This window comes from Metopolophium dirhodum, chromosome 7, assembly GCF_019925205.1.
Source record: "Metopolophium dirhodum isolate CAU chromosome 7, ASM1992520v1, whole genome shotgun sequence".
Lineage (NCBI taxonomy): Eukaryota > Metazoa > Arthropoda > Insecta > Hemiptera > Aphididae > Metopolophium > Metopolophium dirhodum.
The window spans coordinates 17,035,085-17,062,228 of NC_083566.1; the positions used below are offsets into that span (position 1 = coordinate 17,035,085).

Genomic DNA, 27,144 nt, shown 5'->3' on the forward strand with positions numbered 1-27,144 from the left:
GAAATTTGTCAAAACCATAAACATTTTTAATCTATATTTTGCAGTTTAAAATGTATAACATTTTCAACTAGCTAAGGCTTAGAATTTCTTACAATGAACCAAAAATTTCGAAAAATTTATATGTATAATTTTTATTGAAAACATTTCAATTTAAAATTTTGACGAAATTGGATATTTAAATGATTTTAGTTATTTTGTTGTAATTCAAAAAATATCACTGCAAGGTCTTTTCAAAAAAAAATGTTCAAATTATTGAAATTAATTTTAATCTATTTGTACGACGATTCACGATTTTATTTACACCGTTCTGCGGTATTGACTTAAGTGTTAAAAACAGCTAGTAATTTTATACGGAAATATAAATTACTAATAAGCAATAACAATATAAATATGTAATAAAATATCCTTAGATGTATAAACTGGCGGACTGGTATCCAATGAAGATCGTTTTCGAATGCAATTATTTTTCATTGAGTTCAAATTTAACACGTCCATTTCAGTAACATGCTCATCGACGAGATACACTCGACATGTGCACCTAATATACAGCAGAGTTAGTTTTTAAACAATGAAAAACCTGTTTTTATATAATATTATATATTTTAAAGTTAAAACTCGTACAGCACATATTTTGTATTTTCGCACTGAAATAGTGTGCCGTACAACTGTACACTAAAATACTAAAATATGATATTATATGCTATAGTCTATGACGGGTTGTTTTATAATGATTAAATATTACTCAACAAACAAACCCTTCTGAGAAAATTGTATTCAAATGCTACATGTGCCTGTACACCAGCTGATCACAAACAATATCGCGACTCAAAAATATTGTCGGGTGGATGATGGTGTGTGTTTTTAAAATTATATATGTTGGGAAGGCACGTGTTTAATGGTTCGCGGGCGGAACCCTTCTTCCTGCGCGCTAAACTGTTTTTACCGAACATCTGCATGTGCTGGAATTCGTTGTTCGTTTATAGTCTTCAGTGGCATAAATTATGAGAGGACCTTGCCGTCCATCGTTAAACGACTGGAAAACGGTCGATGTAATTTTGTATGGCATGATATTATAATATTCCGGAAATCAGTAAGACTAATTGCACGTTAATACGTTAATTGTTACTCTTGTCTCATTTTCGGGCTCTGCACGCGCAAATTATTATCATCATGGCTTCGGAATTAATCCATAGCAATATTTCTGTCGAGCTTTTATATTTGCACCCACCCTGCCTGCGTCGATGCAACATATTATATTATATACCTTTAACGCACTCACACACAGAAAAATACACGCGCACACATCATATATTATATAATACACATATATGAATTTAGAATATATAGTTTATAGCCCAACCATTCATTAATTGCATTACCATATTTTATATCACACTCTTTAGTGCTCGAGTTAATAGGGTTTCAGATTCAAATTGAATTAAATATGCGCTTCAAAATTCGAATAAAAAAGTTAATTTACACCAGTATAATAATATATCCATTGAATTTAATTGTGAGCCCGAGAGCTCACTACTATAAGCACTTGTTCTGTGTACATTTGTCACATATAACATGCAGTCTATTTTTATGCCGTTTGTTTGTCGAACACTTGGCTGTACAAACCGTTGATTGAACTAATAGGTACCACCCACCATTTATTTTCTTTGGAAAAATATGCCTTGTATGAAGTATATGTCTCTAAATGAAGAATTTTATTTAAAGTATAATAGTTAAAAAATAATAAACCAAACTACATGTCATACAAAAAAAAAAAGATTATAATATAAAATAAATATAAGTTATTTGAAAGCGTAAATAAAAAAAATTCTTGATACACGGTATTTCATTAAAATAAAAAGGTCAAACAAAATACATTAATTCGGCTTAAGTAAATAATAACACGATAAAAATAAATGAATACGTTTTTTTTTTATCGCATTTGCATTTGATAATATAAAACGCGATTCATTGAAACTCATTCAAATAAAATATACATGTACGTATACACTATATTATACAATTATTTTAAACATTGGCAGTTAATTGAAAATTATTATTAGAAATAGGTACATCGTAATATATATTGATGATAAAATACTCGAGTTAAATAATCGAGTTCTCGAATTCTCAGTATTGCGGATAACCATTATTAAAATCAGAGAGTATACATATACTGTTACAAAATAGCTTCAAATAAATGTTAAAATATTGTTACCTTTATACAAATATATATTTTAGCATTATTTATTTTGACGGATTGAACCACAAAAATAAATAAAATAATACTGGTTTTACTAATTATATACTCACTAAATAATAATATATATTATCCTCCAAATAGCCTTTTAAAATATACATCTACGATGGGTACGACAGTATTTTATTAGTTTTTTGCAACAATACCATTTTTTTTTGGGGCATGGGCAATGCAAATCATGAAACATAATTCAATCACATAAAAATGAGTAATAACTTTTTATACTAAACTTTAAATGATTTAACAAAACTGTACCTATTTATATGATAAGTGAACATAGATATTTTAAATCTATTGGTTATCAACGCCATTCATATGATTTTGTAGGTACTGCGCAAAAAACAACTCTTACAAAAATCTCAAACGTAGATTAAATAAAAAGAACAAATTGATTGTTATAAGAAACACCTGGACTAAAATTGACGACCAGACTAATTATATACAATTGATAAGATTCTTATCTGAAATTACTGTAAAGTTTTTGCTGTATCTATAAAGCTTTGTAAGTAATCAAAACAAGTACACAAAAGTAATTAACTTACAAGTTATAACTTAGTTTTCAAAGTAAACTTAAAAAAATTACCGTCCACAATTTAATGAACTACACAATGTTTTAGAAATGTTCATAATTAACAAAAAACAAAATAAAAATATTCAGCATTCTCAGCGTTTTAAATCATGTTATTTATTACGTAAATTATATTGTAAATGTAACGTCCAATTTTATAGATTTGTAATACTGTTATTTGAAAAATATGTATGATTTAAATTATGCTGAAAAGAGATGTCAATATAATATTCGTTGTAAATTTCCACAAATTAGTCGATGCACGGATTTCATATATTCTAAAATTGAATCTATCCTATCTTTGTTTAACCACCTAATTTTAATTTAATATTCTGTTTGTTACAAGTTTACACAATAATATTTATTTAATTAAGTAGCTAAAAAATCGGTTCCCATATATTATGCGCTTACGCGTAACGCGTCATAAATATTTTATTTCACAACATCCGTTTTGTAGATCATAATTATATATTAATATTTACGTTTGGAAAATGTATGATTTGAAATGTTACGTTTTTTTGTTATTTTAAGAGAAAAAACTAATCGTTGAAATTACTATAGAAACTGTAATATAAAATGTCATACTACGTCGGTTGTACCAAATCCATATGTTTGTAATATATCTTATCCTATAGTAACGTTTAATCCATAACGGTAGTTTTGGTGTACGTGAACCAGGCAAACCAGGATATCATTACTTAAAAATGGTATTGCCTCGTGAAAAAAGACGCATACATATGTTATAGGTATATCTATGAAATATATTACACCACATCGCATTGTTATATCGAATGCGTAGTTAAAATGTTTGTTCGATCTTCACTTGTTGGTACACACGACTGTTTTCACATAATATAATCATAATGGTTCGAAGATTAACCACACACACACACACACACACACACATACATACTCGCTCACGCACTCGCTCACTCGTCCCCTACAAGACGACAAGAAAATATGCAGCTTATGATGCCCGGGCCACATTATTCGGTCGTTTGGAACCCTCGTACCGGTTTTTCGGGGAGACGCAAGTAGTAGTTAAAGAAAGAACAGAAAAAAAAAAACCACGAACCGATGATAATCGGGCTAGTGGATTGAAGCAGGTACCCTGCTGCTAAACGGGTACGGCGGGTGGGAGTAGCTCTCTGTGGCGGACCGAGCCGAAACGGCTGCGGCGAGAGACCCATTGGCGTGTGGAGGAGTAGGAGATGAGACGGAAGGGGACGCGCGTGTAACATAGGTACCTCTCTGCCGTTGGTGATAAGCCTCCGGCATCCCGGCACATGTACGCGCGCGTTGTTTGGTCGGCACACAACACATTCGAACGCACTATATATACATACGGTATTTTTTTCTTCGTTTCGGTCGCGTCATTATAATAATCCCGAAAAGTGTCACGAGCCCGACCCGGCACACTCACACATCCGCCCGCTATATTATAGCCGTATGGTCGTAGTCTTCCGCGCGCACCGTCCAAAACACGTCCTTCGCGCTCGTCTTGCTGTTTAAAAAAAAAAAAATCGAATTTTCGGTCGAATTTTATTCATTTTTTCCGTCACGAGTGTGTGCGTCTGTGACGAGAGTTTTTCTCTCCTTATCTATCGTTCCCGTCGATTGATACCCAGATCATCCTTGCAGCAGAGGACAGCGTGACGGTCACCTGAAAACATAACGCACTCCACATATCCACCAGACTCCTTTGCAAATACGTGTGGCATTTAGATTTTAATCCACGATTGCACAATACGTTATAACATTATTATAGCCGTGCCTAGTCCACAATGACGACGCGTCATAAGTTTCTACTGTTGGCGGCAACGCTTTTGGCCTTTTACGGTACCGCTGGAGCCCAATCACGTGGCGCCGCCGGGCCAGTCGGCCGGAGCATTTGCGACACTTGCGCGTGCACTCCTGACAACGTCACTCCCATCACGGTAAACTGCACGTGCACGAAGACAAAAGTAAGAAAACACTACCGTTTTGATAATATTATTGTATTATTATTATTATTATTATTATTATTATTATTATTATTATGCAATGAGTTTATGACGAAGGAACGTAATGAAAAAAAAAAACGACCCTGTCACCCGTTTAGCGGGGTGGCTACTGAAAAACCTGTTTCAAGACGATAATGCGTATAAAAAATATACAATATATATATAGGATGCCTCCGCGTTTCCACTGCTTTTGACGCCCAGACGTCGCGTTATGAGAAGAGATGGTTGTTTTTTTGTTTTTTTCCTCCCCGACATTCCACGCACGTTTCTCACGAATCTCTCGGCAAGTTGCTGGAATGTTCTGACTTGGACGAATTGGTGGTCCGTGTCGTATATACGTATAGGAAAGGTACGACCCTCGTTGATCATCCGATCGTTTACACTTTACGACCACGAGAGTTTGTCGATCGTACACGGCGATTGTTTTATAGAGTTGTTTATCGACTTTCGAGCTGAGGAATTTCGGCGGCAACCTTTTTTTTATTATAAATTAACGAAGAAATGATTAAAGTCAACAAATATACTATACTTACGGCTAGTCCGTTACATTTATTTAATTTGTTAAATTTTTATTTTATAAACTTTTTTTTTTTTTGCATGTTCGGGTATATATTTTACCATACAAACAATTCAACTCGAGTCAAGGTGGTGTTTTTCTTGGTAAATTAAATAGGACTTAGGGGAGTTTTAAAGTTTTCAGTACGATCTCTCTCCTGGGAAACATTATAGTAGATACGTAAAAGTACCGGCCTAACCATTATGATGTATAACACTTTTGTAATTTCATTTCAAAAATCACCTGCCCATTACTTATTTAAAGTTTTCATCCATTAGCATTTAATATTTCTCATAGTGACATATGTTTTAGCTGTGGAAGTACTCCCAGTTAAAATTAAATAGTTTATTCATATATTTATGGGTTTGCTTGATATGTGTTATTTATTAAAATGTGTTATTTATTGAAAAACTACTGACACGAAAAATATAATTACATAATACTATAATCAATTTTATTAATTATTGTGGACCTTGATTATATTTAAACGGATAGTTTAATATTAATTTTTACAATTTGATTTCTAAACGTTTATTGATACTTGAGCATCATTATATCAATAGCCACATAGGTACAATATTATACACATACCTAAACCTAGTATATTGATTTTTATTACCATAACCATAACTGTTCTATTTTTTTAATTTTAGAAGTTTACATACATACCAATTTGTATTATTCGTTCAAAGTAAATACCTTTTGTTGATGAATAATTATATCTGAAATCATTGATGTGACATTCATTTCATCTAATAGATACAAATATTTGATTATTTGATCAGTACAGAATAAAACTATTGTATTTGGCATTTTATAATCATTTTAAAACTAATAAACTCGTATAATAAATAGAACAGTCAGAAAAAATGATGTGGACTTTGATTATACTGACTATAATAAATTAACTCCAGAATGCAGAAATGTTTGACATTATCGCTTACTGTAGTAACTATAGAAATGATTAAGGACTATAGTGCAGACTGCAGACTATGAGACAGTGGCAAACACAGCTATAATTGCATGTTTGTTATTTATTTTATAGTTGTCTAAATACGTATATTGTGATCAATTGAGTATTATTTTATGAAATTAAATGTTTGATTGAAGAGATAAGATTGGTCAATATTGAAATTTACCTTTTTTGAATTTTTTAGATTTAACACACAAAAATAACTATTAGACTCATCCATCATTATTATGATCTATAGAAAATAATAGAAGATCGACAATAATCAGTTATCACTGCGGAAAATATAAATAGTTTTGAATGGTTCCCCAGTTAATTTGCAATAACCAGTATTAATTAAAAACAAAAATGTTACCAATATAAATTAATATTATTTGACTATTAAGTATTACCAGTAAAAGTATTGTATTTGCAATAAGATAGATTTAGTCTACACTTTATTAAAATAATAAAATATAAAAACATTTATAAAGTGACTTGTTACTACATAGGTACGTTTTAACTTCATGGTCAAGATATTCATACTTTTGAACACACTGAAGTATCTACCTATAATACCTATGATAAATCTTAAACCACGGTTGCAGTAAATTAGTTGTTATAATTAAATTTCAAAAATACAATGGAGAAGATTTAATCGTGATTTTTTTTAGAGCTTTGATACAGTATATTTTTAATAATAAACGAGCCTTTTATATTAACAACTATACTTAGAACTAACTGAATTACTTTACTTCAGCTTTAAACCATAACGAGAAGGGTTCGGGCTTATTCGAATGGTTTTAATTATTTATTTTGACATTTATGTTTTCAGTACATTTAGTACAAATAAAACACGCAATATCTAAAAACATTGTATTAACTTACTGCGTCAAACTAGATGTATACATTAGAAATATTTATTTGTATATTATATTCCATTTAAAACTATTTACCTAATAAGTTACTACAATAATTGTATAAATGTATACATTTTTTTTTTTAAATTAAATTATTTTGTCTTAGACGTGACATTATATTTTAATCTTTTAACTAGATTAATCAATTAGGTAAGGTCATTAAAAACCAAATTTTTTCATACACGTTTTAATGTTTTAATGTTTATGAACTAAGCATTTTTAAACATTTACCTTTTACTAAATCAATTAATGGTTTTTAATTAACACTTCTGATCAAAATTATTTGTACCATAGTTTCATATTTTCTATGACTTCAATGTTATATAATATATATTATATTTTGTTTATCATTCGACAATACAAATATCAAAAAGTTTATTAAAATACGAGTTTATCTTGAATTTTCTTATCATAAATAAGTATGTATAAATGGAAAATCAAACTCAATAACGAGCATGCCAACATCCTGGTTTCTAATCATAATAATATGTTTAAGAGCATATTATTTTATAAATTAAATGTTAAATAAAATAGTACCTATATTGTGATAGATTTAAATAAAACTGAATGTCAATTACATATTATTAAAGACAAATCACGATACATTTATGCATATATTATAAAGAGTCAAACCGTAATAAATATTTTAATAATGATTTGTGTAAATCAGCAACTATGTTGTGACGACAGACGGGACAGACATGCAGATATTGATGAGGATATAATTGGTATATAATATTATGTATTGTATACCTATAGTATGTACTATGTACCCTTGCCATATTATAACTGAATATATATAATATTCTGAAAAATATGATACAGGAGCTATTTTAAATAATCAGCAATCTATAATATACTAACGTACTGATAATAGTGTGCATCAATTTGTTCATTATTTAGTTTATTATCATTATTCTAAAAAGTCCATTGACTTCCGAGTGCATAATATATTATAATCTGTCTTCCGGTTTGCAGTTATCGACGTTAACGATACGTGTTTCGTGAAATTACATATTATATTCTTTACTACATAGATCAATTAATAATATACTTTTGGATTATTGATCGATCTTAGTACATTAGAAGCACACTGTTATATTATCATGCTTATGTGAAAACTAAAAGATTGTGTTTGATTTGAGGTCCAAAATTTACAAGATTGTATAAAGGTCTCGTTGCATAATTCCGGAACCATACCATGCCGATCGTTACCTATTGTTGCATTATCAATCTTACAACAGTTTTTTTATTTATTTTGTTTTGTGTCAATGGTCCTTGAATAGTTGTAATATTGGTAGACACTCAGTGTTAATTACTTAAAAAAATGCAAATTATATAATATAATTTACAAAGAAAACAATAATAATAAATATTTAAAAATTAAATACAATTGGTTCATGGTTGTATAATTAAAAAAAATAATTTATATAGAAAATAATATAATAATAATAAAACAACGAATACAAATTAAAATCCATTTATAGTCATCAGAAGTTTAATCTATATTAATAATAAATGCTAAATGCTCTAAAAAAATATGCATTCGTGGACCAATAACGTTTAAATATTATGGTGACCGAAAAAATAAATCTTTATTTTTTTTTAGATATAAAAATGTATTCAATATGCTACATGCATAGTATTTAAACAATTCGTGTACCTAGGTACATTCAAATTATATTTTGTTTCTGGCAGTTTTCTGTAATATTGTATTTGTTTCGAAATTTATTAACAAAAACTATACTATAACACAATAACTACACATTACACAACTTGAAAACACTCCAAATTACGATAAAAAAAAATAATATTCCTAAAATACGCCCTGAGACCTAAAAATCGTATTTAAATTTGAAGATCCAACAAATAATATCATATAGGTAGGTAGTGACTTTTTACTTTTTACTTAACTAATTTTACTTTGTTATCAGCCATCACACATTTAGTCAAAATTAAAATAGTTATTTATGTCAACAAAATTAAATGTTTTATTAATTCATGGTATTATTCTAGGGTCCAAACTCTGAGATTATAATGTTAGTTTAAATAAGTAATTAATTGCGGCGTTATACAAATAACTACCATGTATTATTAATAAAATACTACGGCTTATTATTATTATTATTTTATATACAATTTATTAAAAATCAAATCGAAACGCAAAATGTGTAATTTAATAGAAATTTGTTGGTTAGGTATTGATTTTATGTATACCAACCAAAAGTGTTTAAAAATAATAGTAAGTTGAAATTATCAAATTTATTATTTGATGAAATAATAAATTCGCTCATTCTTCAATCATTCAAATAATTTAACAATTTAAATACAATTAACAATTTTCATTCATTTGTATATTATAATTAATGACTTTACTAATACGTACAAATATACACTAATTCCCAGAACAAACTATATATTAATATTCATTAGATCAATGTTTTCCTAAAGATTTGAATCTAATCTAAATTAATGTTGTTACGAAATTTGTTTGGGTTCTTTGAATTTGATAACAGCATATATACTCTCGTCTCGTATATCTATGTAATTGTTTTAGGTTCTTCAACAGAAAGCGTCTTATCTTTAAGAGCTAACAACATTAAAGTTTATGACCTTTAATAATGAAAAGTTACTAATTATTTCCATTAAAATAACGTAAGATTTAATTAGAAACGAAGGAATATTTCTATACAAAGTTTTGGTTTAATTTGAGCTTTACAATATGTTTTTAAATTTAGTTTGACTGTTGTTTAACATGTCAAGTTGTATATATAAACTGCACGTAAACAAGCAGTTTCAAGAAATTGTTGATTTAATATTAAATGGAGTGTAAAATAATGATCATAATAATATTTGACTGCCAATAATATAAGACGACAAGTCATGTGTATTTTACCGAAATCCTTCGTCAAATTGTTATATTGAACTTATATGATTAATAGATTACTGTAACATAAAATGTCGTTCGAATTTTATGATAGATAATCAACGCGGATTGTTAGAAATATTAACGTATACCAAAATAATAATAAAAATAACTCTAGATCTTTAAGCCGTTAATCATTTTAGTGTCTCATTCCGTTTAGTATTTTATTTTTACGTTTCATTTGATTTATTGTTATTAAAAAACGGTTTGGTCCGTTACCTACCATTGTACACATACAAATCACTAAACTCTTGTGTGCTTAATGTATTGAATAAAGAACCGGATTGCCAGCAACAGACGCATTAAAATATTAAAAGAAACATTTTTCATCTTGCGTCAAGGGTGTAGATAAAAACCGTTTCTTTGTGAACAACTGTCCAGATAAAATGATAAGCATAAAATTAGCCTTGAAATTATGATTGCAGTATTTGAAAGAGACTAGGTTTATATATAATAAAAAAGATTTGTCAAACAGTTAAATATAAGTTCTAAATATAATATACATAAATAAATTCATTTGATTTCGGAAAATTAAAAATAACATTTAACTTCACACAGATTAAAATTAATATTAGTACATAATAATTTTAGTTATAAAAATATACAATACCTGCGAATTTTTCTAAATTTGGTATTATTGTACAGTGTGGGTGTTTTTGAAATTGAATTTTAATTGAAAAACAATTATATTGTTAACATTAGGTTACTACTATAGGTACCTATGTCATTATTTCAAGGGTCAAATAATAGGTAACACATTTTTATCTACATACTATAGATACAATGGTTAAGTTTTTAAACGCTTTTATCCTTTTTTTTTTTTGCTTAAACTATGAATTTGTTAAATTAAATTGTAGTGACAAACAAATTGAACTAAAAAATTAGCACGGCAAGAATTCCGATCTCGCCCTACCTCCGACCTCCATATTAGACTGTTAGTAGCAAAAGAATTTTCGGTGTTTTTCGAAAAATTTGAAAAACGAGTAGAACTTCAGTTATAAAAATCGGCTCTCCTTTTAATAATTTAATAGGTATCGAGTGTTACGCGAAAACGATAACGCTCGAAAATGTTCACTCCCCAACGCTGTCATATACCGTAACCGTAACTGTTAAAATTTGAAACGATTTCGAGCCATCTAACTGTCCTGCCTATTATAAAATAAAACGCCAACAACAGTCACTGAATGAATGATCTGTCTCCCTCCCCCCTTACAAGGAACAACGTGCAAATATTAATGGTGACAATATTATGTTGTACCTTGTCTTACCTTGACGCACCGCCATCGGGAGACGGGCGACTCGTCGCGTTTTACCGGAAATGTTGAGGGTCGCAATCAAACGTGCGTTCAGCCGATATTTCGGTACATACCACAATAATATTATGTTATTGAGACAAACTACGACGACAACACGACGTGAAAAAGGTTCGAATCGAACTGGCAACGGCTGAATTTTCCCGGCACTGTAAATATCGCGGTCACCTGTTCGTGATTGTACCGCATACTGATGTGGACCGCGGTCACCGAGTTTATACTGCGGTCGAGGCGACAGAATACTATGTACCACAGACGCGGTGACCGCCGCCTATCGTACGGTTATCCGCTGGGTAACCGCGATATTTTACCGACTGCAATTTTGTGTTATCCACGCTGCTGTCCGGTTTTCAACGATTCTCGATCAAATTGTTTTCGCGCTGCTGTTCGCATATATTATTTTCATATTCATTTGTCAAGTGCCACTAGTGGGTGGCTTCTTATCAAGTACACATGTATTATAGCCTTTATCAAATATGCTTATTGTGCATCAACTGTACAGATTGTATATATTATTGTGTAAAAAAAAATATATATATACATAAACAATATTGTAGTTATTTCATTGCAATACATATTGTAATACATAATATGTAGCTTATACCTATGCTTATCTCAATGGTTATTGAAAATCAAAAACGTTTAATTCATATTTATAAGATGTACATTAGGTAGGTCAGCATATAGGCTCTAATGCTCTATAATAGTATGTGGCCGCCAAGAACCAACTATATGGTTTTTTTTTTTTTAAGGGACGTGCGTAAAACAGTGGCGTATTTAGGAATTTTTCATGGAGGGGGTCTAGCTAATTTTCCTAACACAGTTAAGTGGGGAGCTCCGCTACAAAATATATTAATATATATATTAGATGTTTAGACACCTAGGTCAATGGGGTGAGGGGGTCTGAACCCCATGGATCCCTCCCCCCGTAAATACGCCAATGGCGTAAAAACATTCCTACTACTGCTGAATAAGTGAGTGGTAGACAAATCGTCAAAGTGAAAAAGAAAATTTACATTTATAATTAAATTATTTAAGTAAACGATTTTGAAATAAAGTGTATTAATTTATTATGTTCAAGTGTTTTTAGAAAATTATAAATACCTACCTTAAAACATCTATTTTTTGTAAATGGGATATGTTTAATTCCACAGGCCTGAATACAGAATAAGTTATGTATACATTCAAGGCCGTACCTGTAGGGGGAAGGTAAGGAGTTCAGCCCCTCTAAATGTTGTTCTGATTACGGGCGAAGATTTATGTATTTAATATTTAGTATACAAATGTACAATATTATAAAAAGCTAAATTTTTTTAAGGAAGTTACGTTTTATTTAATGATAGATAATCTTAATTGTTCGTATTATTTTATAATTACGTTCAAAATAATTTTAATCGTTTTTTTTGTAAGTATAACTACGTTTCTATAACGTTTTCTATCGCTTTTGCCGTAACCCAACTTATTATACCAATTTAATTGATGAAACGTAATTATTGTGAACAATGTGCCTATAATAAGTTCGTTAACCGTTGAACGGTAATTTAACTGACGATGTATTAACTGAGAGTGTCCGTATGATCCACAGCTGCTGATCGTCCGGGAACAGGACACCGCGATCCTGTCGTCCGTCCGGGATTTGACGCTGGCCAGTTGCGGCTTCGTGTCTCTGCCGTCGTCCGGGCTGTCGAACTCGACGTCGCTGGCCCGCGTCACGGTGCGTGACATGAAACTGTTCCACTACACGGCCGGCTTGTTCCCGGCACTAGAGAGCCTGTCCGTCGAGGACGTCGGCGAGCTAGTTCTCGACGGCTTCGGGCCAGCCAACCGGACGCTCCGTCACCTGACGCTCCGCCGCACCACCGTGCTCAGGCTGGTCAAGGGCACGGTGACGGCGGCCGCACCGCTGCGCCGGGTCCTGTTTGACCGGGTAGACGTAGACGAGATCGAATCGGGAGCGCTGGACATGTCGTTCGTCAGCGACGGCGACAACGGCCAACAGGCGGCCGCCGACGGGTTCACAGTCGTCGATTCTACGGTAATTATTCTATAAAAATCATTAAAAATTATCGTTGTCTAAAGTAGGTATTATTTTTTATTATTATGATGTGATGAAATAAACGAACAGGAATTATAATGTGCGTCTCTATGTACGCCGCTCACCCTCTCCAAAATGATGTCTTTAGATCTCACTTGAAAAATAAAATAACTAATTCACATTAAGAGACTCATAAACACCTAATATAAAAATGAGATGAAGTTAAACAATAATATTGTCAAGAGCATTTTAGATCGTTTTCTCATGACTCACTTATTATAGGAGGTATAAAATTACTTGTATAATGCGGACATGTGGTTATGAATTATGATAACGCCTGAAAAAAATTGTATCAATTATTTCTTTCTATTTCGAGTCACGATACTAAAAAATGTAGATATAGGATTATGAGTTGGCGTAATAAATGATAATATGTTACAGCAAAAACTCTAGATAAAAGAAACTCTTGAATTTTACTAGTGTTAATGCTAGGATTTACTAATCATATACTTAGCAATGGCAGACACCATGATTTTCCGGGGGTTTTGGTAACTAAGTAGGTACTAAAAAAACGTTTTACAGAAGTACTCAACCTAGAATCTACAATTAGTATGCTAGCTAAAGCTATATAAATCAGATATATTATAACTGAAAACTTATACAAATCAAAATATAATGACCGTTATTATAGCAATCAGATATCGTGATACTATAATATTATACTACAGCCGGAAAATTTTTCAGTATCAGCTCTATTAACAATAAGAATTACTGTCATTAAATTATTATTTTGTTGTTTGACTATTTTAAATGTGTTATTTTAGCATCACTATCGATCAACAATTTGATGAGTGTTGAAATGAAAAAAAAAAGATGACATAATTACTGCTTTTTATTATTAATTCCATGAAGTTATGTAAGGTGTCATAATAGTTACGTTTTTTGTACTTATAAAAAATAATTTAATTTTAGTAGGTATCCATATTTTTTTTTTATCTTTTATTAATTTAGATATGTAACATAGTCTATCAGCGATTAAATGAAAATAATATAGTTTTAAGCCTGGTAAAAAAATTTCTTTAAAATAAATATATTATGTAACAACCATAATTGATAGTTTCTGTGATAAAATTGAAATTGTTGACTAACATTAGTATGTGCCACGTTCTGTGATATATAATATACATAATCAGTTTTCATTTTTAATATTTTTTTTTCGTTTAAATAGTTCCATTCTCTAAAAATTACAATAGTAATTTATATTGATAATAATATTAGAACTCTTACAAATTTATAAATTTATATATTAATTTAATTTTTATGGTATATATTGGTTTTATGAAGAAAACAGTTTTCAAAACAACATAATTTTATAATTTATTTGTGTTTTAGTAATAAATATTAATTATTGTTTACAACATTCATATTATAACGTTTTAAAATAATTGAAACGAGTTTTATATTTTAGAATAATAAAAATATATTACGTTAACTTTGCTGATATTGAAAAATAACAATAAAAATAAATTGAAAATGTTCTATAGGGAGGGTGATGGAATCCTACAATTCGGTTATTATCGTACATAGTGAATATTAATATTCAGAATTTCTTTATTACCTATACATATTATCTACGAAATATTTTATATACATTTAAAACACGTCGCCTTTTCGACATTTTCGCACTTTTCGGTACTGCACAAACGATAAATTGAAACCACAGCCTACAACCTATATATACATAACGTAGGTAAGTACATAATATATAATGTATAATATTATATATATATTTAGTATATATTATACTGTTAGTGGAAGTAACAAAAAATCATATATTTGACAAAATCGATGCACTATTATAATTACATCGACAAACTGGATCTGCGAACTGCAGTGATAAAGTTCATTCATTTTAGTTTCTCAGTGAAGCACTGGATGTAGATATTGACTTTACATACTTTTTTTTATTTTTGTGTCTGTCATTACCTTTTGGGGGCAGTAAAAATGCTGCGATATCCAACTATGAGGTTGGTTTCTGGTAGCAAATTGGATCTAGTTGATACTTAGGGGGATCAAAACTAAAAAATTCCTATAACTTTTCAAGAAACCGGAAAATACAAACCAAAATGAAAAATTAAGGTTAAACGGTTGAAACTTTCAACGTATTTTATTATATTTTATATACACACTGACATTTTCAAATGCAATGTTATTGGCAAAAATTAATTCAATCTAGCGTATTTCTGATTCAAAATGAAATCACTATGATATAAATATTATAATAACATGGGCTGACTTCGTCCACAATCGTTTTTTGTATGCAATAATTTATCAGTTATCACTGAATGCAAATTTAACACATACATTACAGTGGCTTATTGCTGAATGACGAGGTACACTTGACACCTTTAATTATACTGAGGAGCAGTTACCTATTTCTATCCTTTTTTAATTTGAAACCTGAAACGACTATAAATATCAGCTTGACTGAACTAAAAAAATATAATATTTCAAAAACTCATATTCGTGTAAATATGCTCAACGACTACTATAACATTTGAACGCAAAAATCTCATCTGAGGTATCTACCTATTGCACTATGCCTGCAGTGTTTTACAACAATATCGCCATAATTTAATTATTGATGGTAATATTATTTTACCAACGTATGACAGTGATTACTACTTATCGAGTTTCATATTATAATTAAAATGTTGCTTAACCATAAAATATATCCAGCATGGAAGCAGCTATAATAACACACCAATGATTATTAATTACAATATCTGTATTGTATTTGCATTATTTAATTACAATTATAATAAGAGACTTGCTTTATAAAGTGGAAGAGGAATTCAAAACAATTTTTTTTTATTTTATTGAAAACACGTTTTATTTGTTTTTGATCATTTCGCTGTAATTCAATTTTTGTTATTGATTCAATATGGTACTAAAAACAAAATGAAAATTTAATTAATAATTCCGGCCAAGAAAAAAGGGAAAAAAACCAGTAGTTATTAGTTTAATTTCCTTCTACAGTATGATATTGATAGTTTTTAAATTGATGGATTTTATCGAAAGGTTTAAATATTGAAATATATGAGTTCGTATATTAAATTGAACACTACATTTAATTTGAAATGCATTTTGACATAAGTAATCAAACTTCGAAGAAAAATGACGTATGACTCATTGGTTGTATTGATTTGTTTGGCTATCATATTATTTAATTTGCAAATTTCCTCTTTAAATATCTTAGGATTTGTTTAAATGAAATTATAGTTTATACCGATATACGTAGACGTGAACAAATCGTATTAATTAATTTTAATCTTACTCGCGATGACGAATGCTTCATTTTCGTAATAATTTTATCTTTGGAATATATTTTAGTTTTAAAAACAATCTCAAAACTAATATTGTTTAAGAATAATCAATTTAAAATGATTTAATATAATAAAGAACGCTTCAGAAAAAACGTACCAATAACTAATAAGTATACCTAATATATTTTCAAAGTACTTCGTTTTTTTAAAACATTTTTTTTTATTTATGTGATATAAATTGAATCTCATTAAACATTTATTTAAGAAAGCAGGCAATTATCGCTTGTTGGGTAACTGTAGGAATGTCATTGTGTGGGTTCATTTATGGGTTAGCGGCTATAAAAGCTAGCGTATTTTCAATTTATTGTATTAAAAATATGAAAAATCGAATGATTATATTCGTAATATGATTCAGAGTGAAATTCGTTGACTATATTTAATAAATTGTACACAATTAAAAAAAATGGTCTGCTGAGTTCGAAATATTATTAACGTATGATATAAAATAATATTATTATGATTTATAAATTAAGGTTTCAACGTTGTAACAATTTATGAAATATAAATTCTTATGTATTCAACTTAAAAAAGTTTGACAAGTGGGTGTCGCTGTACAGAAGTTTACAAGTGGGACACTGTAATAGATGATGTTAAATTTGAATTCAAAGATATAATATCATTGTATAAGAAAAACGTTTCTGAGCGAAAACGGAGCCTATGATATTACTAAGTATATTTGATGATATAATTGTGATTAAAGTAATTTATATATAACCTATTTTCGTGAAACCTTGTATTTTCAATCCTTAGTTACAAAAGTTGAACATTTTATACATTTTTAACTACAAAATAATTATTCAATTATAAATTTGATACATTTTGTCAAAATTTGAACTTTAAATGTTTATAAAAAAAAAATTGTGCTTATGTATTTTTAATATTTTTCAATTGCTACTGTAACAATAAATCAAGAGTCTTTCACGCTTTTTTACCCAACAAATACAATTTTATTGATATTTATAGAAAAAAAAAACTAAAAAATTGAAAACTGACAATGTCCGTAAACAGCTCAAAAAGAGTCAAAATATTTTCAACATTTTATGGTATATAGAAAACGAAAATATAAACATTCAGTAAAATTTTCATGTATCTACAGTTATTTTTTTTTGAATAACAATAAAATAACAAAACCGCTACATGAGAAATCGAGTGAATATCCAATATTGTAAAATTATGAACTTCAAACGCTCATAAAAATGTAATTTGATTTGTTTGATGATATTTTTTTTTTTTGATAAAGGTAGACAAACTTATGAATAATATTGTATTACATTTTTAAATCTTAGATTTAAAAAGAAATATTTTTATGAATTCTCAACACAAAATAATTTGCTAAGTCTCGTGATTTTTCCGTATTTTGTCAAGCTTTGAACTTTCAATGCTTATAAAAAAACTGTGACTAAGGATTTTTAATATTTTTCAAACGTCATTGTAATAATATAGTTGGAGCGTTGTATTAAATTTTCAAGCTTTTTGCCCAACAAATAAAGTTTTATTGACATTCATAGAAAAAAAGACTAATAAAATTGGAAATTAAAAATTTTCCTAAACAGTTCAAACCTATTAAATTATTTTGAAAATTTTATCATGTAAAGAAAATGCTAATATAAACATTCAGTAAATATGTCTTGTATCTACGATCATTTGTTTTAGAGTTACACCAAAAACCAAAATCGATTTACTAAAAAATAAATTTTGCGTAAAAATTCCCGTTTTTCCTTAATTTTTCTTTTGTTTTTCACGGCGCTTTTGAAAGTTACTGGAAAAATTTATCTCACAAAGTACCAACTAGATTCACTTTCCTATCATAAAAGATACTGTTGAAGAAAATCTAAGCACCTTTACTATCCTAAAAGGTGATGACAAACATAAAAAAACACACATAATTGTAAAATCAATACATTCATCGTTCCACTCAGAATCTAAAATAAAATAAAATCTAAATTAAAATTAAAATTTTGGTGTAGGTACTTTACATTTAATTTAATTTCACACGATGTCTTAAGTATAATTTCGCAAGTATGTAATTGTCCAACATACTTTCAATCTAATAATTATATTGTGTAAAAATGTATTTATTTTTGTAATGTCATTCTTAAAAATATTATAACTCAACCATTACCATTGCAAGTATACAATATACACATTTGAAACTATACTCCACGTCAGACGTCTATTGGAAACTAAAAATGATTTTAGAATTATAGAATTACGAAAAAAAAAAATCACTCAAGTGCAATATGAATCAAAATATATGTACTTATACAGTACACTTTATGAATAATGCATCGATATAGGTAAGGTCGAACTAGACCACACACAGTGACATTGACAATGTAAAGACGACTGTTACAAATGATAACGTGACATTAAAATAATGTATAAAAGTGTTTGTCGTTAAGATGTTTTACCCCCTTTGTTTTTTTCAGCTAACAAACGCGTTATAATAAAATATTTCAGCCTAAGTAGGTAATATATTTTAACAAGAAGTTTTCAACAGACAAGTTCACGATAAAAGTGTGGAAAGTTTGACGAACAAAACAATCTTAATAAAATGCAAAATTTAAGAAGTAAAAAGTTTTTTCTTTTTACTATAAAATTGAATGTCTAACTTTGAACGTTAAATGCTACTATGCTAACGAATTTTCTCGAAATCCATCAAATAAAATCACAAAAATAGTTATTTAATAGAAAAATAATGTGTTTAGATGTTATTTGAAAACTTTACTTACAATATACGACATACGTGTTGTAACTTGTAAGTGTAGTAAAATTCGGAATATATTAGAGCCCTAAGATGGCAATTTAGTATAATGTTATCCACAGTAGATCTGTTTAATAAAACAGTTCATACAAAATAGTATGATATCATAATATAAGTTAAGTCAATATAATGATTTATTTACTAGGTATTGAATTTGTGTATTGGATTTCAAGAATAATAGTATTCAAATAAAAAATTTTTTTTTTTTTTTAAATATGCTTTTGAGTACATTATAATATTTTTTGCGGTCATTTCACAAAAGTATTATACATATATGTATTTCCCTGAATATAAACGTGAAAAAGAATGATTATACATTACTAACATTAGTATATGTTGTGGGTGTACGTATTTTCGTATTTCACAGAGATTTTTTTTCTCAATACGAGAGTACATTGTAACTGAATTTTTCACAATGACCTTAAATTGTTTAATAATGACTATTCATTATGTTACATAAATGGGTCGCGTTGCTGGACAATCCATTGTTTAAAAGACGGTACATGCACAAATGCACAATATTATACTAGGTACCTATATATTTGTCCACCTTATTTTTACCTTTACGTCTATTATATGACGGAGAGGTCAACGAATTCTAATGTAGGACACGATGAAACGATAGGTTTTGCATGTATTGTTTTAATTATCAACGATTTACGCGCGTGACGTTCGATATTACACATATCTACCACTATTGTTTTCGAAATGTCAATGGTCTGTATTATTTTTTTCAAACGGTAGGTACCACGGTGGCCGGTAGGTGTATAATAATGATGAAAATAATATAACGACAATCTTATTTAGCGTAGATATGAGAATATAAAAATTCAATTGATATATGATGATATAGGTACTTAGTGATAATGATAAATGATAGTGACTTAAAACGGACCAAGCTATTAGAACGCCATTATATTATTATGTTAAACATGCAATTTTCAGTATTTGGATGGAAACCAAAATGAAACGGCGTTCGAGTACGACGTGTTAACTAAATATTAGCCAGAAATAATCAAAAAAATTATCATCGTCTGACATTTGAGGAAAAGAACCTATTGCAACATACATAATTATTATTATACAATATTATGTGCATCGTGAAATGAGAGTACACACGCTTATTTCTGCGTCAGTGGGTCTTTTAGGGCTCGAATGCATTATACATGCATGGGGGTCTGCCATGGAACTTATAAAGATGAAAGAATATTATTTTATTACTACCGAAGTAAACGGCAGATTTTATTTTAGTTTTTTACTTTAGTCTTTTTTGTTGAATTCAATAGCACTCCAAAGGAAATAAACTCCCTAAACAAACTTTTAATACTTTCCTATAAATTACTACAACGTGTATTGTTTAATTTAATTTTTACATCTGTATACGAGATATATTTAGTTGAATAAAAACCTTTTAATATTCTTGATAAGGTCTCGGTTCGTGTAACTTACTTTATATACTTATTTAAATATGGTTTCAAACACTGCTTCTTCTTTTTTTATAAAGTATTTTCCTTTAGGATGATACGCTTTGAATAACCGTTAGGTATCATACTCCTGAGTGGGGTGTACTATTAATATTTTACTACTATGCTTTTTAATGATAAAATTATTAATAATGTATAATGCACAAATAATTCCTATACATTGTATCAAAGTCGAAGACAATTACTTAAAACGTTTCAAACACGTTTATTCATTTTGAAACACATTTTTTATTCTAGAGTACCAAATATGTATTCGGATTCTTACGTTCGGTTAACTTAAGTAAGATACTACAGTATGTCTGTGTTTACCTGTTATAAGTCTAATATTTTTTAAACTGTTAACCGATTATAAATCATTGTAAGGTTATCAGATCAAATTTTTAATTTTAGTTTTTGTTGTCTTGGAGTTAATAAATAATGTTACATTTAAATAAAATAATATTCGGTTGGTATTCAGTATGCATGACTATTGTCACGACTCGTGATTAATAATCAACATATTATTTTACATGTCGTTATGCGTTTGAGACATTGTCGTAGCAAGTGTATATTTGATATAATATTATTGTATGGCGTGTATAGTGTACCTACACCTACCCATAACGATACGGAGGATATACATGGGTAGGTTAGGTATACATACAAAATACCTTCGGAATACATAATTTTCTTGTATAATAATTAAACTATAGTATTGAATGAATTCAAATAACACGTCGTGAATGTAAAATTTCTAACGTTTATGGGCAAAACGTGAGAATATCCGTTTCGTGTATAGATTCATTGATTTCCGTCCAAGATAAAGGAAAAATAAACTTTGGAAAAAAAGTAATTGCCTAAATTACAGAAAATAGTAACAATAAGAACAAACATTTACTCGAATAATAGCGTTTAATCCCTAGATGGTTGAAAATTTGAAATACAATTATTATTCAGTTGGTCGAGCAAATTAATATTCTTGTAAGCGTATCGATTATAAATCGATTGATCTGTATTACGTAATATATTATTGGATTCGATTGGATTAATATATTTTGTGTGACGCTACATATATGCGCTACACTAATTATTGTTTTAAATTACTTCTCAAATGTTGTTCTAGTTTGATTTTTTTTTTTTTTGATTTTAAGAAACATATTTTTATACTTTCTAAGACAAAAACAATGACTTATCTTAAAATATTTAAAATATTTGTTTTCTATCTTCATGAGTTTTATTGTTCTGTTGTTTTATTATAATAACATAATATTATGCCATAACAATAATGTACTCATTGTACACTGATTGGAAAATACAATTTTTTTTTAGGAGAAAATCATATCTTATTCTAAAATCAATAAATGTTCACCCATCTTAACAAGGCCATTTTATATAGATACCTTCAAAAATGTTTTTATCTATATTATTCCAGACATTTTGTATTCATCAACATTGTGTTGTTAAAAAGTTTTGAAAACTGGCTCTCCTCTATAATAATAAATTTAAAGAATGAAACATTCATTGTGCAGGCCTAATGTAATCACCGGAAAATCATTCATCCGCCTAATGTTTTTTTATGTAAAAGAAAAATACAAGCAATAAGATGCGCAGTTGGAATGTGTAATATAATACAATATAATATAATGAAAATACTATCGTAATAAAATACTATTTTAGAAACATTTAATTTTATAACCTGAGATTATTGGACATTCAATAATAGAGAATAATTATGAGTGATTTTTATATAACATGATAGCCGATAGGTAATTATTAATTAATTTCAGATAGTTGCTTTTATAATAGTACCTATTGAGTTAGATATTAATATTATAATATTTATAAAATTATATTACATTTTATTTATTTATAAAACACATTACAATACTATTTGGGATATATTATACAATTAACAATTTTTATGATATACATTTTCCTGCCGATTTACATCTAACAATTAAACAATCTACATATTTTTGTTAAGTATATTATCATATAACTTGTAACTTGTAAGTTGTACTCAAAAAAATGTGACCAAAGTATGATGATTGTAACGTTGTTAACATTTTTAAGCGTCATAAATGCTTTCATCTCGTTTTCTAAAATAATTCAAAATCCTTAGAGGTTTTCAATTTGCCTAATGGAATTTCACTTATTTTAAATGATGCGTTTAGACGTAGAAAATGTTTTACATTAAAACGTAAAAGTGATTTTCTTTGAGCCAATAAAGTTAAATTGTTAGTAAGAACAATAAGAATAAGACACGATCGTATAACATTTTGCTTCAAGGAGTTTTCGAAATGGCTAAAATCATTTAGTCTTACGGAATGAAATTATCTTATTTGATAATTTTCTTTATAATAAATTCACCCTTACACTCGTTTAGATAAAGTTGAGAAGTATTACGTTTTCAAACTCCATACAAACAATAATGGAAATAAACTTTCTGCGGAAGAGTGAAATGAGTTATCAGTAATAATGTTACGAAATATATCTCATGTTATATCTGTCACGCGATAACAACATTATACTTTTTAGAACATTTGTATTAATAATAATACAAAGGTATATTCGTTTAAAACTCATGTTGCCTATCTCTGTTAAGAATCACAAAAGCGATAAACAAATTTCGTAGTCGTAGTAGCAAATATAAAATGATACGAATTCCCCTATAATAATACGTAGATACATAAATATTATTATTATAGTCTAGGAGGAGGTAGAACAAAAAACAAATTAAATCCGTTTCAGATTGTGTACTTAGTAGAGATAATCTGAAATCGGATAATTTCTTATTTTGATTTTTAATTTTCACAAACTGATATAAACTTCATGTAGATAACTTAATTAGTTATAATCACTTTCAAAGTAATACTCAATAGTTTTCTGTTGTGTTAAACTACAAAACTTTGTGTCTACGTTTCATTAAGAAATATCCATCAATATGTTATATGCTATTACTTACCTATTAAGAACAATCTCATAGATTAGGCTGGTTTAAAAAGTAATAATAAAAATGTTCATCAATGCCATTTAGTTTAGTATAAAAATATTAGTATGAAACTAATAATAAGTCACGATCTCAAGCTTAAATAAGGTTAAAATACTATTTGGTAATTCATTAATTAAGTGTAGTTATTTTAATCTTGATCTCTTTATGAAGTTCATTATAAAACGAAATTTAAATTAAGAAGGTTTACGAATATAAACATCCCTTTACCTGAGTTTATAAAGTACCATAAATGAACTTTTTAAATTAAAATTATGTTTGGAATACATCATAAAAAAAATTAAATCAAACTTTCTAGCACATTATTATATGAAGTAATTCAAGAACTGTAATAGAGAATAAATTAAATATTATTTTAACAAAAAAATTACCAACCATCTAATATACCTTTACAGTATACATACAATATACCTACTTGTATATAAAATGTATAAAAGATAAAAATAATTTATACTATAGGTATTAGTAAGTGGAAATTAATGATAATTTTTGTATTAAATATAATATTCATATTACATAATAATATAATATATTATATTAAGCTTAATTTTTAAATATACTATTTCGAGAGTAGGTATATTAGAAAACAAGTACCAAAACTAAAAATTCGTTTTTTATAAATAACCGCATACCTATCTTCAAATAAATTATTCTAATATAAATAAGTATAATATATCAAGTAGTTTATTATATTTTTGTGAAATGAGGGAAACATAACATTATTACCAAAATAATAACAAAATATTTTTTTTTGAATATTATAACACTCAACAAAAAGCTACCTTTTTAAAATGGTAATAATGTCATTATAAATAATTATAATAATAGGTAACGGGTACATCATAACTTGAAATTTAAAAGATAACTTACCAAATTATTATACTTTTTAAAGTTTTTAAACCTCTTCGCACAGTGACAAATCTTGTTAAATATTTTCTCCAATAATAAATGATCGCATAACGTATAATTATACGAATAATCAAGTAATAATTTATTTATCGAGCTTATAGTTTCGTTTATGGACGTTAAACGTTGTTTAATCGAAATTTAATAGTTCTACTGAAAACATGAAAAACGTCAACGACGACCAATGACGATTGACCTAAACCTGTTGCGCATTGAACAAACGTTGTAAAATATTATTAATTTGTTCGCAGATCAAATCGGTGCAGTCGGGTGGCGTGACGGTCCGGTCAGGCGCCGTCAGGATCCTGAACAGCACGCTGGATGACTTGGCGTCCGGCGCTGTGGTGGTGGACGACGCGCGTGGCGGCATCCGGCTGTCCGGTAACCGTCTGGGCGAGATGGCCGGCGACAGCGTGTCCGCTGTACGGTGGGACGGTGACGCGGCTGTACACGTGGACGGAAACGTGTTCCGCACACTTCCGGCCGACATGCAGCTCCTTCGGTCCGAGCGGCCCGCCGAGTTTGTCGGCAACGACGTGGACAGCGTGGATCTGAGCCCGTTCCTCTTCGGGCTAGGGCCCTTTGTCCGGGCGTCTGATAACCGGTTCACGTGTGACTGTGACCCGCGACGCATCAGTGTGCTGAAGCTCAACCAGGTGTTCCCGGGCCTGTTGCAGCCGGACACCGACAGCCGGTTTGCCCGTTTGCTGGCCGATAATTACTGCCGGCAGCCGGCCAACACCACGCTTGCCGGTTACAGGGACCTGCTAGTCAGGGAGATTGCATGCAAGGGCGCCAACTTGACCGTGGTCCAGCCACCTCAATCGTCAACGGCCCAGTCACCACCGTCCTGGGACACCGCGGCCCCTAACCGTGGTAACACGGTCGGTACTGCCACTGCTGTGTACGTTACAGCAGCCGCCGTCGCCACTTCGTTGCTGCTGCGTAATCTCTCGGTCAGCTGAACGCCCGAAGTGGAGTCCTAAATCGAATTTTTTTTTTTTTTTTTATTTTAAACATCTTTTTCATTTTTTTACGAGAAAAAACACTATACTATCGCAATGACGAACTGTTTTGAAACTTTAAATCATAATAACATAATGCTAATATAGGTATTATTACGTAAATCGGTTTCAATTTTATTTTTATTTTTATATTCCTACTTTGAAACTGTATAGGTACAACCGATGCGCTGTTCCTCCACATATAAAAATAATATTAGATATTAATTTGTAAATATTATAATATATTAAGACAAACAGTGTATTTTTATATTTTGAGACATTAAAAACATTTTGTATATCTTTTCATTCGCCGTATTAATTGAAAGTAGGCCACAATAATAAAATTATTATTATAATCAGCCTACATATGTGTACATTGTGTTGCATAAACGTTTGCAATGTAGGTGAACTTACAGTTATCGTCAATAATAGTTTATTATATTTTTATTTTTCTGGAAAACCGATGGTGGTTGTGTTGTTATGATAAAAAATAACAATAATCATAATTTTAATGTCTGGTGGATGTAATATAATGATTAGATTTATTTATTTTATCGAAACGGGAGTAAAATTAAAACTAAAAAACATTCAAATAATTGGATGGGTATTATTATTATTATTATTACTATCCAATTACGTAACGTAATGAAAACTGGAATGAACCCTTAGAGTCCATTGAACATTGGCAAACAAGTCATTAAATATTTAATAGAATAACTAAAAGAATGTTAATATTATAGTATACAATTTTAGTTGCGTTGTAATTTAAATCATATACAACTACACTATACCGATGTCGTTTTAATCAATAAACATTCCAAGCGTTAACAGAGTATTGTAAATTAAATTGTATCATTAAAATATATCTGTAACTTTAGGTAAGTACAATAAAAATTAAATCCTCTAAAATAATATATAATAATATAATATACAACATAACAATGGATAAGCATCTCATTTCCAGTTATGTCTGTCCATCATGATTTGTGAATTATGACGTCTTATATTCGTTGAACGCTCAAATAATGTTATTATTCTATTTTATTGAAATATTTCACAGGCGTCCTACACATTTTTAAGGGGG

At 29.3% G+C, this 27,144-nt stretch overlaps 1 protein-coding gene across 1 annotated transcript; it reads left to right on the forward strand.

The window, feature by feature from the left end:
- The first annotated feature begins 4,081 nt into the window (after positions 1–4,081).
- Positions 4,082–26,366, forward strand: LOC132948789 (uncharacterized). The gene is made up of 3 exons (XM_061019434.1): positions 4,082–4,789; positions 13,078–13,527; positions 25,308–26,366. Exons 1-3 carry the CDS (start codon positions 4,610–4,612, stop codon positions 26,019–26,021), a joined length of 1,344 nt encoding a protein of 447 aa, XP_060875417.1. The 5' UTR covers positions 4,082–4,609; the 3' UTR covers positions 26,022–26,366.
- Positions 26,367–27,144: the final 778 nt, after the last annotated feature.